Here is a 19,026-nt window from a genome sequence, read left to right on the forward strand (position 1 = left end):
TCACAAATGCTGGTGTCATAGTCAAACACTAACCACACCTGGTTTATGAGGTGCTGGGGGATCAAACCTAGGGCTCGGCGTATGCTAGGCAAGCATTCTACCAACAGAGCTATATCCTGAACTCCTTATGTGAAGAGTTTCCTTTTCTTCTCTCTTTCTTTCTGAGACAGGGTTTCTGTCTTGAACAGCTCTGCCTGTTCTAGAACTCAGTCTGTAAACCAGGCTGACCTCGAACTCACAGAGATCTGCATGCCTCTGCCTCCCAAGTGCTGGGATTAAAGGCGTGCACCACCACTGCCTGGCCGCGAAGAGTTTTTTATGGAAACATTAGGTCATAATGAGACCATTATAAACAATTATGTCTTGATAATGAGACTTTACCTTTTCTTCTAAAATGCTCCGTGGGTGTGACCACTTGTGGTGGTAGGAGGGGGAAGCACTCAGGGAGGGGATTAGCAGACGGGGGTCTGCTTGTATTCATCCCACCCAGGACACTAAGCTTCAACATCCTATAGCATGCATGAGGCGTAAGAAGTCGTCTGTAATGTCACCGCCAACCCTGTTACTATAGGTTCGTTGCAAATATTCTTGTCATCCCTTTTTTTCAGGTGAAAGAAACTGAGGAGCCAGTTGAGCATTCAAATAAGAAGGAAAACATCTGTTGGCATGGAAAAGTGATTATTTCCCAAGCTACCGACTACGGAACATCTGGCCTGGCTCTTTCAACTCTGTCTGCTTGTCAAATTTTGTTCTTTCAGGAAACCTTACAGAAACAAACCTCAACCATCTGGAACTCAGAAACTCATGTGGGGCTGACTGTGGCTTCGAGAACATCCAGGTGTTCTGCAGATGTGAGCTTATCCTGCAATCACCAGATGGAGTCCAGAGCAGATGCAAGGCTTGGGCTGTGGTCCTAGCCTCCCTGAGTTCAGAGGGTCACTTACTTGCTAAGTGGCCAAAGAATGGTTATTGACAACCATATGTGAATGCTGCTCCTAACCAGTCATCTTATTGACCTGTGATGAGAAGACATCTCCAGGGGGCCAATCCGATTTAGGGCGACACATTTCCTGACTCTTGGATTAGAATTCCAGATGGGGCCTTTCTTTCTGTAGCTCCTACTGTTCCTGTAGCCATTGCTAACTCCAGTGTGTTTTTGCCAACTGGACCGATGTTCCTTGGTGGCTTCCTGCACTCAAGTTGAACAAAGAGAAAACTCTTCGAGAAATCTGTGGTGGGGGCCGTTTGTCACTCGATCGAGACAACAGGAGTCTGTGCGTACCACCATGGGCTGGCTTTTTCTAAAGGTTTTGTTGGTTGGCATGACTTTCTCTGGATTGTTCTACCCTCTTGTGGATTTCTCTATCAGTGGGAAAACAAGAGTCCCCAAACCAAACATTGTGATCATTTTAGCTGACGATATGGGATGGGGTGACCTGGGAGCAAACTGGGCAGAAGCAAAGGGCACTACTAATCTTGACAAGATGGCTTCTGAAGGAATGAGGTGAGTCAAGCAATGTTTTGTGCCGTTCCAGTTTTTGTTGGAGGAGTAGACAGTGTAAAGAGCGTAATTATTTTTTTAGATTGATTTGCTTTAAGTGTGTGTTTTCCCTGTGTGCATGTATATAAACACATGTGCACGCATGCCTGTTGAACCCTCAGGAACTGGGATCATAGATGGGTATAAGCTACCAGGTGAGTACTGGGAATTGAATCCTGGTCCTCTTTAAGGGCAACAAATTTTCTTATCTGCTGAGCCATCTCTCCAGGTCCCACAAAGCACTTTAATAATAATCAATTGATTAATTGGTGTTGCTTTCATTGCTTTATTGATTCATTAGATTTGAAGTCAGTATAGTATCATGACAATATATCCATATATCTATCTGTACACTTAATTGCCTATCATGCATCCATATGTCATCTGTTCATCCATCCATCTGTGCATCTTTCCATCATCCATCTATCTGTCCATCTTTCCATCATCCATCCATCCGTCCATCTTTCCATCATCCATCCATCTGTCCATCATCCATCCATCTGTCCATCATCCATCTGTCTATCATCCATCCATCCATCCATCCATCTTTCCATCATCCACCCATCCATCTGTCCATCATCCATCCATCCATCCATCCATCCATCCATCCATCATCCATCCATCCATCTGTCCATCATCCATCATCCATCCATCCATCTGTCCATCCATCCATTCATCCATCTGTCCATCATCCATCCATCCATCTGTCCATCATCCATCCATCCATCCGTCCATCTGTCCATCATCCATCATCCATCCATCCATCCAGCAATCCATCCAGCAATCCATCCATCATCCATCCATCCATCCATTCATCCATCCATCCATCTAGCAATCCAAATATTCACCCACTTATCCATCCATCCATTCACGTGGTAAGATGTATGTATGTATATGTATGTCAGGAGTTGAGAATTTAGAAGTGGACAAGGCAAAATTTCTTGCCCTTGAGTTACTCACTTTCCAAAAGGGGAGACGGGTTAAGAGGAAGGTAAACAATCAAGTCTTACACATGCACGCTCACACCCGGAGTTCTTGGAGTCCAGAGAGGAACATGTGAAACACTTGCCTGGGTACTCCAGGAAGTAGAGGGCCTATGATGAGCAATGGGAGCTACTGAGGACACACATTTATTTGTGAGCGGACACAACTAGCGTTTAAGGGATTTACATCTAATGGACCACAAGAGGGAGTGTGCATGTGACTGACAGGTGTGTATTTATAGGACAGCCATCAAAAAGTCTCGTTCAAATCCCAGCTCCTTTCCCTACTTAGACGGAGAACAAGCGTAAGCGCTCGCGGACTCCTTTGAGTCCTCCGTACCTCCTTGGGTCAGTGTTGATTCAGCTGCATGCAAGGGCATGGCTGGCTAGCGTATATCCTGTCTGTATTTTGTAAAACACTGCATTTGGCTCCGCGGGAGTGACTTCAGCTGGTTGCTAGGGACAGCATATGGAACATCTCCACAAAGTTTCTGCCTCATGCACTCCAGTGCTTGGAGCTTCTCGAGATAAAGACCCTTGCATCTGACTTCACCATCATACTCACCTCTGCCAAGGTGAGCTTTCTAGATTATTCTATGTGTTCCAATCATTCGGAGGCATTTACAACCCAAACTCTATAAAACATCTTGTGAAGTGTTTTTCTCCTCGGCTTCTCCATCTTCCAGCTGACTTCAGCTGTCACCTCCCTAGGTGGGTCATGCTTTACTAGTTTGTATGGTGAACATTTCCTGTGCTCACTGTCCACCTTCTGTTTCTTGAGTTATTGCTTATTACTTAAGTCTCAGTTTACTTAAGGTCAGGTGTGCCCTGAGCTTGCAGCTTTACATGGTGAGTCTTTCCATGGCTGGTCACATGTTAAATAGCATCCCCCCTTCCAAATTCATGTCTCCCCAGAGCCTCAGAGTCTTCACAAATGCAAGTCGTGAAGGATCTCAGTGACTCGATGCCAATGAGTCTAAAGTGAAGCAAATCTTAATGCCTTGTGTCCTTGTGAGAAGAGCTGGGGAGCAGGAGCACAGTGGCACATGCCTGTGATTCAAGGGCCACGAATTTCAGGCCAGCCTGGGCTACATAGACCCTTATCTGAAAAAACCAAAACACAACAATGAAAAAAAGAGGATTCAGAGGTGGTAAATACAAGGAGAGAGACAGGGATCAGAGGAACGTGTCCGCTGAGGACTGCTGGCAGCCACAGGAAAGTTTGGAGAGAGACAAAGTAGAGTCTCAGCTTCCCAAACAGTGGTTCTCAACCTGTGGGTCGCGATGCCTCTGGGTCACACACTACATATCCTGCGTATCAAATATTTACATGACGATTTCTGACAGTAGCAAAATTACAGTTGTGAAGTAGCAAGGAGATAATTTTATGGTTTGGGGCTCACTACAACCTTGAGGAACTGTATGGAAGGAGCACAGTGTCAGGAAGGTTAAGGACCACTGCTCCAGAAGAAACCAGCTCCACTGACACCTTTGTTTAGCATCTTTGGCTTCCTGTACCGCTGCTTCCAGCCACCCAGGTGTCATTTGTTGCAACAGCAGCAGAAAACGCGCACAGGCCCCTCCTAGCTCTGGGCTTCAGAAAGAAAAGGAACCTGTCTTTTCCCCTCTTAGACTCCTGTGTAATGAGCAATTGCTATCTGCTCATCAATAAATAGACTTTAGAGCCAGGCATTGTGGGCACACCTATAATCTCAGCATTCTGATAGCTGAGTCAGGAAGATTGTAAGTTCATAGACATCCCGGGCTAAGAGGCTAAGACCTTATCTCAAAACATAGGGTGTGTGGAAGCTGAGATAGTTCTTTAAATGTCCTCACTCCTTCTTTCTTTCTTTTTCTTTTTTCTTTTTCCAGACAAGGTTTCTCTGTGCAGCCCTGGCAGTTCTAGAACTATCTGTAGACCATCCTAGCCTCACAGAGCTCCACCTGCCTCTGCCTCCCCGAGTGCTGGAATTAAAGGCCTGTGCGCCCACATCAGGCCCTACTGTTTTTGGAGACAAGCTTTCATTATGTAGCCCTGGCTGGCCTGGAACTTACTCTCTAGACCAGGCTGACCTCGGCCTCACAGAGATCAGCCGGCCTCTGCCTCCCAAGTGCTGAGATCACAGACATGTGCCACCATGCTTGTCATCCATCTTGAGTTTTGCATGTTGAAAATTCTCCTCCCAGGGGAGACAGATACTCCAGACAAATCTCTCCACATACCTGGTTTCTAAATGTCTATGAGTGTCCAGTGGATTCTCCAGGAGACATCTGGGCCATTTTTTTAAGCTGAGATCTGGTCCAGTTACCTTTTTCTCCGAGCTGGTCCACTGATACACTACCCTGTGTGGAAGGGGGCCGGGTGCAAGCCCAGTTTGGTTGGGACTTCTCTATTTTGTTCATCTGAGCCTGTGATAGTGGTCCTGCGGACAGGTGCTCTCACACCTGGTCAGCCCTCTCCATCCTGTGCTTTGGTTCCTGGACAGGCAAGCTTCCCATGGAGTCACGACTGGTGCTAGCTTCTGGGACTGTTCCTCAGATGTTGTCTGCGTTTTTCTTTCCTTTATGTATTTATTTTTAGAAAATACCATGGGGTGGGTGGGCATACTGAGGCAATGGTTTTCACCAAACCTGTGGGTCCAGACCGCTTTGGGGGGGGGGGTGTCAAACGACCCATTCGCAGGGGACACACATCATATATCCCGCATCTCAGATATTTACACTGCGATTCATAACAGTAGCAAAATTACAGTTCTGAAGTGGCAATGAAGATAATTCTAAAGTTGGAGGAACTACAATATGAGGGACTGTACTAAAGGGTCACAGCATCAGGAAGGATCACTGCTCTGGGGCGAGCGTGTTGAGATCAGAGGACAACGTGCAGGAGTCTGTTCTCTCCTTCCACTAGGTGGGTCCTGGGATTAAACTCAAGAGTAGTTAAGTTTGGTAGCAAACACTGACCAAACGTCTCACTGGCGCTGTGTCCGACCCCACCCCTACCCCAAGGTCTCTGTGGCTGATCACCAAATAGACTAGCTTGGCTGATCAAGGAACCCGAGAGATCCACTTGTTTCTCCTAACCCTCCTGCTAAGTGGTCACCATTGCATCTCAAACGTTTCTTTTAAATGTAGATTCTGAGGACAGGCCTTGAGTCCTCCTACTTTCTCGAGCGCAGGTTCTCCTGACTGAGCCCTTGCCCCTGTCCACCCGTACATGCGGGTGTACGGGAGAGGAAGAGAATACGTGACCAGCGGCTGAGACAGACGCTGGCAGTCAAGACAGCCCCCATATCTGAACTGCTCGCGAGGCTGATGCCTGCTGTGTCCGCACCTACGCATGAGCTTCGATTGGCAGTGCGTCTGCTTTGCGTGCTCTTCCTACCCTTTTCCCCCCGCCCCCAGTTTAGTTCTGGGTCAAGTCAATGCCTCTGCCGCTAGGGCGTCCAGGCAGTAGCTTAACCAGGCATCAAAGATTGATAGTCACTACTCAAAAGGTCAGAGACTCCCAGGGACCGGAGAACTGTTTCTAAAACGGGCCTCAGTGAGTAATGAATTAAGCTGTCAATTCAATCAAATACCTGGTTTGATTTTTGTTCTAAGAATTGATCACTTTCCCCGTTACCTCTCAACAATCTCCCTTTTTTCTCTTCCTCTACCTCCTTCCACTATATCCTGTCATGAAGACGTGAGGGAGTATTGTAGCGACCTAAAAGAGGGTGCCAACTCTGCCAGAGATTGGTGAGGTCTTGCTGTCTGGTATCCACTATGGAGACCAGAGCAGAAATGACATTCTGTGTAAGTAGAGAATGCCCCTTCCCAGCGGTGTAACCCTTCCACAGAGGGAGGGATGGAAGGACCTTCACTGGGGGAAATCCTCATTTTCCTCTGACCTTTGCCGTCAACTCCAAGACGTTTGCTCCGGTTGTTTGTGTTCTGTCTCCCCGGGAGCTCTCGGCATTGTTGGGCAGGCAGCTTTCCATCTTTGCTCTTGGGTAAATAGGTCAAACAGACATAAAAGTCATGTCATGAGCACATATCAGCTGGGACAAGATGAAGATAGCAGGAAGGACTGTGTGCGAGCTTTTACCTCTCAGCCCTGTTTTGTAGATGGGGACATGGGGAAGCACAGTGACCTAGATGGCAATGAGTCTCAGAAGGAAGGAAGGAAGGAAGGAAGGAAGGAAGGAAGGAAGGAAGGAAGGAAGGAAGGAAGAAAGAAAGAAAGAAAGAAAGAAAGAAAGAAAGAAAGAAAGAAAGAAAGGGAACTGAAATATTAACCAGTGGGGCCTTGGTGTCGGCCTGCTTCACCAAGGATGAGACCAAAGAAGCCCATTCGATTGCTATGATTAGTTCCTCTTTAAGACTCGTGAGTACAGCCGTTCAATAATAAATCGCTAAGAATCACGAGTCCAGTTCTTACCTTGAGATACAGGATCCTAATGGCAAATAAAGATAAGACAAGCCTTTGAAATGCAGGGTGGTGTGTTGCCAGAACTGAAACCGTTGTTCAGCTTCCTCACGGGGCATGGGGGGTGGAGAGGTGAATGGGGGAGGTGAGGGGGTGTTTTCTGCATGAACCGGATGTAACATGCTTGCCTGCTTAGACTAGACAAACCTAGCACACCCCTTAAGCCTTGGTCCCCAAGAGAAAGGAGAAATGCTGGGTTTCTCGCCTTCAGCGTGGTGACCCTGGGGCTCTAGGAAGAGAGTGTGAAAAGAAGCCAGGGGAGGCGGAGATCTGTGTTGGCTGCTTTCTGATTGTGACGAAACGCCCAACCCAAGCAGTGCATGGAAGGATGAGTTTAATTTGGTTCACAGTTTGAGGGCACAGTTCCTTGTGGCAGGGAGTCCTGCTGGCAGTGGTCTGGGGCAGCTGGTCATGGGCAGGAAGCAGAGAATGAATGCAGATGCTCAGCTTGCTTTTTTTTTTTTTTTATTCAGCCTGGGACCCCAGCCTAGGGAATGGTGCCACCCACGTTTAAGATGGGCCTTCCCACCTCAGTTATCCTGATTGTAAAAATCCCTCACAGACAAGCCCATGGGTTTGTTCCCATGATGATGCTAAATCCTACTAAAGGGACAGGATTAACTGTCGCAGGCCGAAATGCTGAGACCTGAAGAGAAGTTCAAAGTTGCCAGGCAAAGGAGGGGAATGGTGCTTCAAGCAGAGCAGATGGATAGAACATTTTAGAACACTTGGAATGGCTCAAAACATTAGCAGGGAAGGCAAGGGAATATATTTTGGGGCCCTCCAGGAAGCTTCATTTAGGGTGCTGCTGGTGGAGAGAGATGCCAGGTCTGGAAGGTACTGACCCATCTCCGTGTGCCCTGAGTGTGCCTGCACAGACACTTACAATGGGAGTGTGGAGAAAGAAGAGTCATTTGTCCAGAACACCACCTAACTCGGCCCTAGGGGTCTTATTCAGAAACAACAAACAAAAACACAACAAAACTAGATAGTAAGCTCCTGAATGGGAGACGGGAAGAATTATGAAGGACCCAGTCCGCTGCCTTTACCCACTGTTGGCTTGGAGTCAACTGTAGTCTGGGTGTCTTTTACAGAGTGATTTGACTTAGCAGCCTTCTCAGGAGAGTCAGTCATCTTCCCATTTAAGAGAAGGTGATGTGGAGGCCCGATTAAGCTGTCAGTCCCATGACTACGTCATCTCTGCAGTTCGTACCTCCCAGCCCTGTCCCCCTCGACACACAAAGGCCACAACCTATGATTTCAGAAACTGATTTCCGCACCCCCCGCCCCCCAGCCTTTAAATTATGAATGGAACAAGGATGGTTTTTATTCCGGTCACATAGCAATTTAGCTAGTTGCCACCGAGAGCCTCGTCATCTATTCTAAATTCTTTGTCAATGAAGGCTGGGCACGCTTGAACTCTGCGGTGTGGCGTGGCTCTGCTGCGCCCGCGCTCCCAGCAGGCTCTCCTGGCATTCTCATTCCGGGATTCTAACACGCGTAATTTATGCAAAGGCAAGTGGCTTGGCTTCTGTCTAGCCGTGTCTTAATTTGTACTGATTTTCTTGTTAGCAGCCTGCTGTAATGTCTGGCCGCCGGTTTCCAGCTTTGCTGTACAATGTATTTTCAGACTTTAATGAGGACCCCTGTTGGCGAACTGGCCTGAGCCTGCCTAGATAGATTTGGGGACGAAAAACAATCTTTCTAAATAACAAGGCCAGGCTAGTGCTTATTCGTTAGTCCCTTCCAAATGGACGCGGTGGCCTGGAGGGATGGGATGGGAAGGTGATGCGTGGGCCATGTCTTAAATCTCTGTATTTAGGAGAAGTGGAGGGATGGGCACTAGCGGGGCTTTCCAAAGACCCCGTCAAACCCCTTGGGTTTCTCTTTTGAAGTTTTTGTCATGTGCCAGATATTGCTGGAGTGGCCTCGCTCCACCAAGGTGGTGTGTTTGGGGCCAGAGCTGCAGGCTGAAGTCCCTTTTATCTAGAATCCACGGTCTGCGGAGGAGAGCAAAGCCACGTCTTGGTGATGTACGTGTGTGCTATGGGGGCTCTCAGTGATGACCTTAGGATGCCCGCAGTGACATCACACTCAGGACAGACGCTACAGACGGGCAAGCTGGGATAACAGTTAATGAAGGTGGTCACCTGCCCTGTCCACGCCATTAGCACAGGCTGCTGGAAGTCAATACACACAGCGCGTGACTTGGGGCACATATTTCTTACTGCTCTGGAGCCTGAAACCGCAAGGCCACGATGTCAGCATGGTTGGGCTCTGGGGAGGGGTGCTCTTCCGGGATTGCAGACAGCTACCTTCTTGTATTCTTCTGTGGCCCAGTGAAAGTGTGACGAAGTCTGTCTTCCTCTTTTTCTTCTACAGCGTCGGGGTCACATCTAGGCAAGTGGTGGGCCACTGAGCTACAGCCCCAGCCCTAGCCCTCCCTGTCTTTAAATAGGGGTACCATTCTCATCGTGGGCATCATGGGGGTTTTACCCTGCTGACTTCAAAATTCAGGTGCCTCCTGAAGGCCCCACCTCTCAAGCCATTACATTAGCCACTAGGGTTTCCATATGTGAAATAAATTTTCGTATTTATTTCATCCTCTTCCTCTCTCTCTCTCTCTCTCTCTCTCTCTCTCTCTCTGTGTGTGTGTGTGTGTGTGTGTGTGTTTGCATGTATCTATCTATGCACACTCAAGCCATGGTAGATGTTAAGAGGATAGATAACCTGCAGGAGTTGATTCTCTCATTCCACCATGTGGGTTCTGGGAATTGAACTTGGCTGATGAGATTTCGAGGCAGGCACCTTTACCTCTTGAGCCGTCTCAACAACCCCTGCACGTGAATTCTAGGAACATATAAACCCTCAGCCCACAGTGCTAATGGGAGGAAGTAACGGTCAGAAGCTTTGAAACACTCTAGACCCATGGGCGACAATCCATCCAGGGGACAGAAGTCCGTCCTTGCTGGCAAAGCTGAGCTCATTTCCACACTTCGTCTGCACCCCCTTAGCACACTGACTTCACACTCACCAGGGAACTTGGAATTCTGGGTTCCCGTGTAACTTTTGCTGTTACAGGAATCCGTTGACCATGCTGACAGTCTAGTTCCTATGTTGCCCTTGGAAGTGAGGAGTGGAAGACATTCCTCTGTCTTTCTCAAGCTTGTGTGGTTTGTGTGGATCTGAGTCAGGTCTAAGAACTGGGACCTCTGGGCATGGCCCTCAGGACCTTCCCAGCCAAAGAGCAGTTCCTAGTGGCACCATGACCTAGATGATGTCATACTCCAGGAGTGCTGGCCAACTCCCACCGGAAAGCTCTATAGGAGAGAGCCCAAGGACTAGGGTGGTTTAATCTCTAGCTCCATTGCCTACTGGCTGTTGATAGCCTCCTGTACAGTCAGGCGATTAGAAGCTCCGGTATAGAGATACACACTAGCACCAGGCTTGGGGAAGTAAAAAAATCTCAATGTTCCCTGTAAGATCCCTCATCTGTAAAGATACCTATTTTACAGATCATTTAAAAAGTAGAAATAGGTGCCACTGGGGAGGCATAGGCAGGTAGATCTCTGTGAATTCATGCCAGCCAAGGCTACATAGTGAGACCCTGCCTTCAAACAAACAAAATAGAATGAGAATGTAGCTCGTTTGGGCAAGTGCTTATCTGGCATGCACAACTCTGGGTTTGATCCCCAGCACATGCCTGTAATCTTAGCATTCGGGAGATTGAAGCAAGAAAACGAAGATTTGAAGATGTATATCACCTCCACCACCTCCTGAGCTCAAGATCAGCCTGGGCTACATAGCAAGACCTTGTCTCCACGTCTTGGAATAAACAAGAGTGAAAATCATCATCTTGCTTGTATTCACACATACTAAGATGGCCCCCTAGCCACCCCTGTGCTGTACCTAGAACCATGGTGTGTATACCCTCAGGCAGGGCATCCCTGTATAGGTAAGATACAAATGGAGGCTCTTTTTATGGTAAGGCAAACTTTAATGCCAAGTTTGGGCTTGGGACTGAACCCTAGACCTTGTGCACCTCAGGTAAGCGTTCTACCCCTGAGCTAAACTTCCTGCCCCTTACACATAACTTCTTTTGAGGACTGCTTCCCGGTACAAATACTGTCAGAATGTCTTGTGCTCACTGTTCCCCCATAGCAGACATGTCTACCTTCCTTGTTGGGCCACTGCTGTGCGATAATGCTCTTGTACACTGTAAAGATTTGTCACTCATGTTGGTTTAATAAAACGCTGATTGACCAGTAGCTCGTGGGAAGTATAGGTGGGGCAACCAGACTAGAGAAGAAGAAAGGCAGAGATGCAGTCACCAGTCAGACATAGAGGAAGCAAGATGAGAATGCCTTACTGAGAAAAGGTACCAAGCCATGTGACTAAACATAGATAAGAATTATGGCTTAGTTTAAATTGTAAGAGCTAGTTAATAATAAGCCTGAGCTAATAGGTCAAACAGTTTATAATTAATATAAATATAAACTGTGTTTCTTTGGGACTGAACTGCTGTGGGGCCAGGCAGGATAGAAACTTCTATCTACAAGCTACCGGCTATTTGAAGGCAGAGGTTTGTCATGGTTCCCTCATATTTCAAGGTCCCCAACTTCCATTATTGGCCATACAGTTCCCAGGTCTCCACAACTTTGGCTTATGCCCAACTCAGTCAGTCCAAGAACAAAAGGACTACGGGCTCCTTTCAAGGACTTAGCTATAGAGAGAGGTTGTTTCAGTTTTCCCATTCGTTCTCAGGCACCTCCATGAGACAGGGAATGGAACTACGTCCTCCTGTGCTGAGATTCATGGGAGAAAGGAGTTCTTTCCCATCTCCTGATTCAGAAAATCCCAGGTGTAGCTTTGCTGTATTTTATTTTGAGACAAGGTATCATTCTGTAGCCCAAGCTAGCCTGGAACTCATTATGTAGTCCAGGCTAGCCTTGAACTCATTATGTAGCCCAGGCTAGCCTTGAACTTAAGGCACAACTCTTGCTTCAGTCTCCCAACAATGCGAGCTATCACATTTGACCTCAGGATTGGATTTGGAATAACCCTGTTTGGGTCCTGGGCTCAGCAAGATCAGAGGAAGTCCTGACACCGGATCAGTTCCTGGGAAGGCCCTGAGGCCACAGTGTGTCCACGGTGGTGGGGCAGGGAACAAGCATCAGCGGCTCCATAGGAGTCACACGGACGCCACTCAGGACTCTAAGGACCCTGGTACAGATGTTGACAGATGAGCTAGAGAGAGCTGTGAGGACAGGGAGGACAGGTCATGGGCTCCCAAAGTCACTGCTCACCATCCTGGAGTACGAGCAAAGACTGTGACGATGGTAGGTCTGTGTGGGTAGCTAGGAATCTGAAAGGGCAAGAAAAGGGTGAGCTGAGTCATTCCGTCATTTGTTCTTCCTTTTAAAAAGTATACTTTGGTTTTTCAAGTTTTTGTGCATGTATATATTACATGCTAAAGTTATTTCCCCTCGGAGCCACCTTTTCTTTCCATGATCTGGGTTGTCCCCCTAAACTAACCCCCCCAATCTAGGAACCTCATGGTGAGAAAAAAATGATGTTTGTGTTTCTGTGATTGGCTAAATTCACTTAATAAGATAATTTTCAGTTGTGTCTATTTTCCCGCAAACATAACTTTGTTCTTCCTGACTGAACAACAAAACAATTGTATTGTGCACATACACTACTTTTTTTTTCTTTAAAGATTTTATTTATTTATTATGTATACAACATTCTGCCTCCATGGATGCCTGCAAGCCAGAGGGCGCCAGATCTCATTACAGATGGTTGTGAGCCACCATGTGGTTGAACAGTCAGTGCTCTTAACCGCTGAGCCATCTCTCCAGCCCCCTACTTTTTTTTTTTTTTTTTTTGAGACAGGCTTTCTTTGCATAGCCTTGGCTATCCTGAAACTAGCTCTGTAGCCCAGGCTGGCCTCGAACTCACAGAGATCCGCCTTCCTCTGCCTCCCAAGTGCTGGGATTAAAAGTATGTGCCACCACCACCCGGTTTATATACCTAAGTCAACTCCACAATTTAGTTATTGTGAAAACTACAGAACGTCCTTGCCACGGGTCCACACTCAATCCTTTCTGTCTTGTTTCAGTTTCAGTAAGTGTGCTGCTGAAGAGAGCACCCTTCAGTTCCAAGACACGGTCTCATGTAGTCCAGGCTAGCCTTGAGCTCGCTGTGTAGCCAAGGATGTCCTTAAACCTCTCATCCGCCTGCCTTCACCTCCCACGTGCTAAGATCACAGGTAGGTGTGGTGCTGGGTGTTGAACCCGGGGCTTTGTACATGCTAGGCAAGGGCCCTATCGCTGAGCTCTGTCCCCAGCTCGTTCATCTTGCTTTTTAAGACGTGGTCTCTCCTGGGCACGGTGCCCCCCCACTACACCTGTTCCAGGACAGCCAGAGCTACAGGACCAGGTCTTACTGTTGCCCTGGCAGATCTTGAAGTGCGATCCTCTGTAGTCTCCCTAGTAGCTGAGACCATAGGCCTGTGCCACTAACCCTGCTGGATATCTGTCCCTTTAATGCTTTGAGAAGCAGGAAACCATAGACATTGGCTCTCTCTGTCCTGCAGACTGGAAGATCAGAGTGTTTTGTTTGGGTCATGTTCCCTCAGAAGTGCTGGGAGGTTTCTCGTCTTCTTCCATCTTCTGCTGGCTTCAGGCTGCCTGGACTGACTGACCTCACTACAGCCTGTCACCCTTTTCATGTGACATCTTCTCCCATGCGACTCTGGATCTTTGCACTCTGTCTTCCCTCTTGCTTCTCTTCTCTTTGAACAAGGACACCAGTTAAATTGGATGAGAACCCACTCTGCTTCAGTATGACTCTGTTGAAACCACACATGCACAGAGCTTGCATTGGAGACACTGGGATGTGAACTTCAACAGATCTCTTTACACTGATTTGTGGGTGGCTGGGTAGGCCGATACTTGTGCGTGTGTGCGTACGGAGACCGGAGGTCAGCCTCCAGTGTGATTATTCAGGAGCTGTCCACTTTGTTTTATTGATTTTTTTTTAAAGAAAAGATATATTTGTGCACACACGCACACACACACACACAAATATTTACCATAGTGTGGGTGTAGAGGTCAGAGGACAACTTGTGGGAGTTGCTTACAATATGTGACTCTCACAGATCACAGTCAAGTGGTCAGGTCTAGCCTCAGCCTCCCGCCTATCTTCTTTGTACTCCTCATGTTGGACTCACCTCACTTTGTCGTTTGCACACATCTTCACACTTAAAAATTGTGTCTGTGTGTTCGTGTGTGCATGCATGTGTGCGTGCAAGTACATCCATGTGCATATGCAATGGGGGCGGAGGTATTCCTCACTTGTGCTCTGCCTTATTTTTTTATTTCAAAGACTTATTTATTTTATGTATATGAATGATGTGGGATGTCTTTCTGGATATGTGCTGCTTTTATTGGTTGGTGAATAAATCTACTTTGGCCTATAGCAGGGTAGAATATAGCCAGGCTGGAAGAGATACAGAGAGAGAGTGGGTGGAGTAAAAGAGACACCATGAAGCTGCCAGAGGAGAAAGATGCAAGCCGCCAGCCAGAAACTTACCGGTAGGCCACAATCTCGTGGTGATTCACAGATTAATAGAAATGGGTTAATTTAAAATGTAAGAGTTAGCTAGAAATGTGCCTAAGCTATTGGCCAAACAGTGTTGTAATTAATGTAGTTTCTGTGTGATTATCCGCATGAGGGCAGCCAGGAAACAGCAAACAGTCTCTGTCTACATATGAATGTTTTGCCTGCATGCATGGACACGTACCATGTGTGTGCCTGGTTCCCGAGGAGCTGAGAAGAGGGTGTTGGATTCCCTGGAACTGGAGTTGTGAATGGTGGTGAGTCACTATGTGGCTGCTGGGAGTCACACCTGGGTCCTCTGCAAGAGGAACAAGTGCTTTAAACTGCTGACCCATCTCTCCCGCCCCTCCACCTTGCTTTTTGTGGCAAGGTCCCTCACTGAATCTGGAACTCACAATTTGACTAGACTGACTGACCAGAAAGCCCATTTTTCTCCTTCCCCAGCACCAACATGGTAGACACTGACACATTACACATTGAGTCCCTGTCTCAAAAAATATGATTAAATTAATTGTTTTTTTTTTTTTAAAAAGTGTGCAAAGACTTGAAGGTGGTGCTTCAGTTAAACAGCTGAGTGGGAAGGAGGTAGATCGATCTTTGGAAGGAGGATGCCAAGGTTGGGCCTAGCTTTTTAATTTATTTTTCCTTTTTTTTAGATGTGGGTTCTAGGAGATAGACTTCAGGTCCTCATGCTTTCACGGCAAGCGATTTACAAAGCGAGCCATTGCCCCAGCCCAGAATGGAGCCACTATCATGGAAAGGCTGTGGCTTCTTTCTTGAGGCTCCCCATCCAGCCCCACGGGCCCTCTCAGTTGTGTGCTGGAGGAGACTGTGCTCCCTAGTGTACAGGACGCCATCTTGTCACTTCCAGGTGCTCCCGACCCCACCTGACTGTGCTAGAGGCTGGGAGGAACCATCTCAGGAAACTTGTAGCCTCACGGACCCGTCTGTCCAGCTTTCGGGTTGGGAAGGCGATAGAGGGTCGGCAGTCCATCGTAATGACTTTGGATTGTCCTTGATTACAGAAACAAAAAAAAAGAAAAAGAAAAAGCCTATAAAAAACAAAACAAAAAAAAACCAAACCAAAACCAAGTAGAGGGTTTCCAGCCAGGGACTACTGTTAGCTGCTAAATGCTTTTCAAGATTACTCTGGCTGTCCCTCTGAAAGTGGAGTGGAAGTGGGGGAGCAGGGCGAGGCCCGCTATACAATGCCAGAGCATAGTATACATGGTACTCCCTGGAGTTCTGCAATGTGGCGGTCCTGGGAGGCAGGAGAGGATGAAGCAAAGGTCCATTTGCAGACGGACGGAGACAGAAAGCTAGGTGTGTGTGTGTGTTGGTAAATTAGGGTCTGGGAAGAGGGAAGTGCCATTGAGAAAATGCCTCCAGACTGGAGTGTAGGCAAGTCTGAGGGGCATTTACTTGGCTAATGATTGATGTGGGAGGGTCCTACAGACTATTGGCAGTGCCGTCCCTGGGCAGGGGATCCTGGGTCTATACAAAAGCCGGCTCAGGGAGTCATGGGGAGCAAGCCAGTAAGTCATGTTCTCTGCCGTTTGTGCTTCAGTCTTGGCCTCCTGGTTCCTGCCTTGTCTTCCTGTTGGTGATGGATTGTGACCTGGGAGTTATCAGATGCGATAAACCCTTTCCTCCCTAAGTAGCTGTTGGTCATGGTGTTTATCATAGCAACAGAAAGCAAACAGGGACAATTTGGAAACAAAATACTGGGGAGGAGGAAGAGGGAGGGGGAAGTTATGGTTTTGTTGTTGTTTGATTTTGAGGCAGGGTCTTGTTATGAAACCCAGACCTTTCCAGGAACTCACTATGTAGCTAGCCGTGAATTAGAGACCCTCTTGCCTCTGCCTTCTGAGTGCTGGGTTTCAACTGTGCCAGGCTCAGACGATGCTTTGAGTTGAGCAACTGGGTGAGAGGTGGTGGCCTTTCCTGAGAGAGCGAAGATTGAAGAGAAGGGCTGGGCATGCTGGGACACATCTCAAAAAGAGTCAGGCATTCTTAGAGAGGAGGGCAAAGGAAAAACCACTGGCCCTGTGGGAGAAATACCTGGAGGCTGAGGACCAACAGCCATTTCTCTATTGCTCTGGGAAGCGCGGAGGGCTGAGAACTGGTGGGGATATCATCAGCTCTGGCTGATGCTCTGGCACAGTGTTGACTTTGGAGGCATGTGGTCCAGGCAGGTGCACAGAGGCTCACGTGTAGAAGCTTCCCTGGGTCCTATTCCTTATTGTCTTATTGAAATGGGTAGTGGGGCCGGGCGGTGGTGGCGCACGCCTTTAATCCCAGCACTTGGGAGGCAGAGGCAGGCGGATCTTTGTGAGTTCGAGACCAGTTTGGTCTACAAGAGCTAGTTCCAGGACAGGCTCCAAAGCTACAGAGAAACCCTGTCTCGAAAAACCAAAAAAAAAAAAAAAAAAAAAAAAAGAAATGGGTAGTGGGGTTCTGGGGTTCTGCTTTTCCGTTTCCCCCTGGGCACTGCAAATTATTGTGCAGCTGATCCTACTAAGTTGTAAGCTTGGATCGTTCCATTCCAAACTACATATTCAAAAAAGAATAAACCCAAGGGCAACAGATGCTTATGGCTTAATGTGTGTGAAGTGCCTGGGAAAATGCCTGGGGTTAGAATACGTGTTTTATAAGCATTCAAGGTGAGGGTTATGAGAATAATCATGAGGACCACTCGGAGTGTGAGCTGGGAGGGTCCTTGTACTTCAGTCTCAAGAGGAAAGAAAGAATGGATACTTGTTTAGAAGTAAAGTTGAGAGCCATGGACGGAGCTGTTTGGAGTTACTAGCGCAGCTCTTGACAGCTGCCTGCAACACTGGCATCCAAGCTTTCCCTGAGGAGCTTGAGCCCGGTGATCCCAGGATGCCTGGCTGCTGCAAGTCTGGAATAAACCCATGCTTGGGAATGTTCTGCCAGGCACCTGGAAACTGCGGGAAGGAAGGCCACAAATACATTTTTCTGCACCCCGAGGAGACCAAGGGGACAGAAGGGAAGTGCTGGCAGGGCGGAGTTCCCTAGCTATGAACCCAGGATCTCCTGGAAGATCTGGAGGGAGAGCCTCACCCAGTTTGTGTAAACCTGGCAGTGCGCGTAGGCACAGGCACCATCCCTGTCCTCATTCTGTCACAGGGAGGATCACAGGAGGTATCATTTGGCCTGCTGCCAAGAACGGAACTTCAGGAGCGGAACGTGCTTCCTGGCCAGCCAGCCTGGGATCTCACAGTGCAGTTTCCTTGCTCCCCGAGGATGCCCCTAATTTGCTGTTTGTCACTTTGAAAAAAAGTCATTTCAGGCTAGGGAGATAATAAAGCCCGGCTGATAACGTGTTTGAGTTTCATCTCTGGAACCCATATATCTATATTTAAATAGATTTAAGTGTGGTGGCAATCCAGGTTCAAAATCCCGGTCCCAGGGTGGCAGAAAGGTGAAGATCTCTGGTGCTTCCTGGCTAGCCTGGTCTACTCTGACAGTTCCAGGTGGTTGAAAGACCTAGAGTCAAAGCCAAGAGGGGCGACTCTTGAGGAACAACACCTGAAATTGTCTCATGGCCCCTACACACATGTGCACCTTGCATGTGCTTGAGTGCATACATATTAACGCATGCACATACAAACATGAACATGCGTGAAATCTCACACACACACAGAAACACCTCCCCCGCCCAACCACTCACACACATGTAATTTCAGGGCCAGATGTAGTAGCCTGAACCTGTAATCCCAGAATTCAGGAGGCAGAGGCAGGATATTGTGACTGAAGCCAGTTTAGACTACATAGAGAGTATCAGGCCAGCCTGGGCTACACAGTGAGAATCTGCCTCTCTTTTTATTTTTAAAACGGAGTTTGATTCAGAATTAACCTGTCTTCTGGGAATAGTCCAGGTCTCTGTGGTAAGAAAGACCTTGCTATAGTGTGTAAAACCAGAGGGAACTGGTATTGTCCCGATCAGATGGTTCTAATTTTGGTAATTCCCATGCTGGAGCTCTCCAAATATTGTGAAGTAAGAGAGCTAGACGGTGCCTTTCTGTGAAATGTCGAATAACCAACTGAAAAAACAAAACAAAATAAAAAACTCAACAACAAGCCGGGCGGTGGTGGCGCACGCCTTTAATCCCAGTACTTGGGAGGCAGAGGCAGGTAGATCTCTGTGAGTTCGAGGCCAGCCTGGTCTATGGAGCGAGTTCCAGGACAGGCTCTAAAACTACAAAGAAACCCTGTCTCGAAAAGCAAAAAACAAACAAACAAAACAAAACGAATAACCAACTGCCTCTACCTCCCCACTTGTATTGAGCTGCAGATGCCAGCCATTTTGTTGTAGCTCCGGACCCCCTTTCCTGGGTGTCTGTCGCTCTCACAGTGTGTAAGCAGATGGTCAAGACGGAGGTCTGGGA

The 19,026-nt window shown here is 47.8% G+C and overlaps 1 protein-coding gene across 3 annotated transcripts in view; it reads left to right on the forward strand.

Moving 5' to 3' along the window:
• The window catches only part of Arsg (arylsulfatase G), a 132,891-nt gene that overhangs the window by 51,103 nt on the left and 62,762 nt on the right, over positions 1-19,026 (forward strand). For all 3 annotated transcript variants that reach the window (XM_057773452.1, XM_057773450.1, XM_057773451.1), the window contains exon 2: positions 609-1,504. In XM_057773452.1, the coding sequence (XP_057629435.1) occupies positions 1,287-1,504 (218 nt within the window). In that variant the 5' untranslated portion in view covers positions 609-1,286. The remainder of the gene's footprint in view (positions 1-608; positions 1,505-19,026) is intronic.

Source organism: Chionomys nivalis, chromosome 7 (genome assembly GCF_950005125.1).
Source record: "Chionomys nivalis chromosome 7, mChiNiv1.1, whole genome shotgun sequence".
In the NCBI taxonomy this organism is placed as follows: domain Eukaryota; kingdom Metazoa; phylum Chordata; class Mammalia; order Rodentia; family Cricetidae; genus Chionomys; species Chionomys nivalis.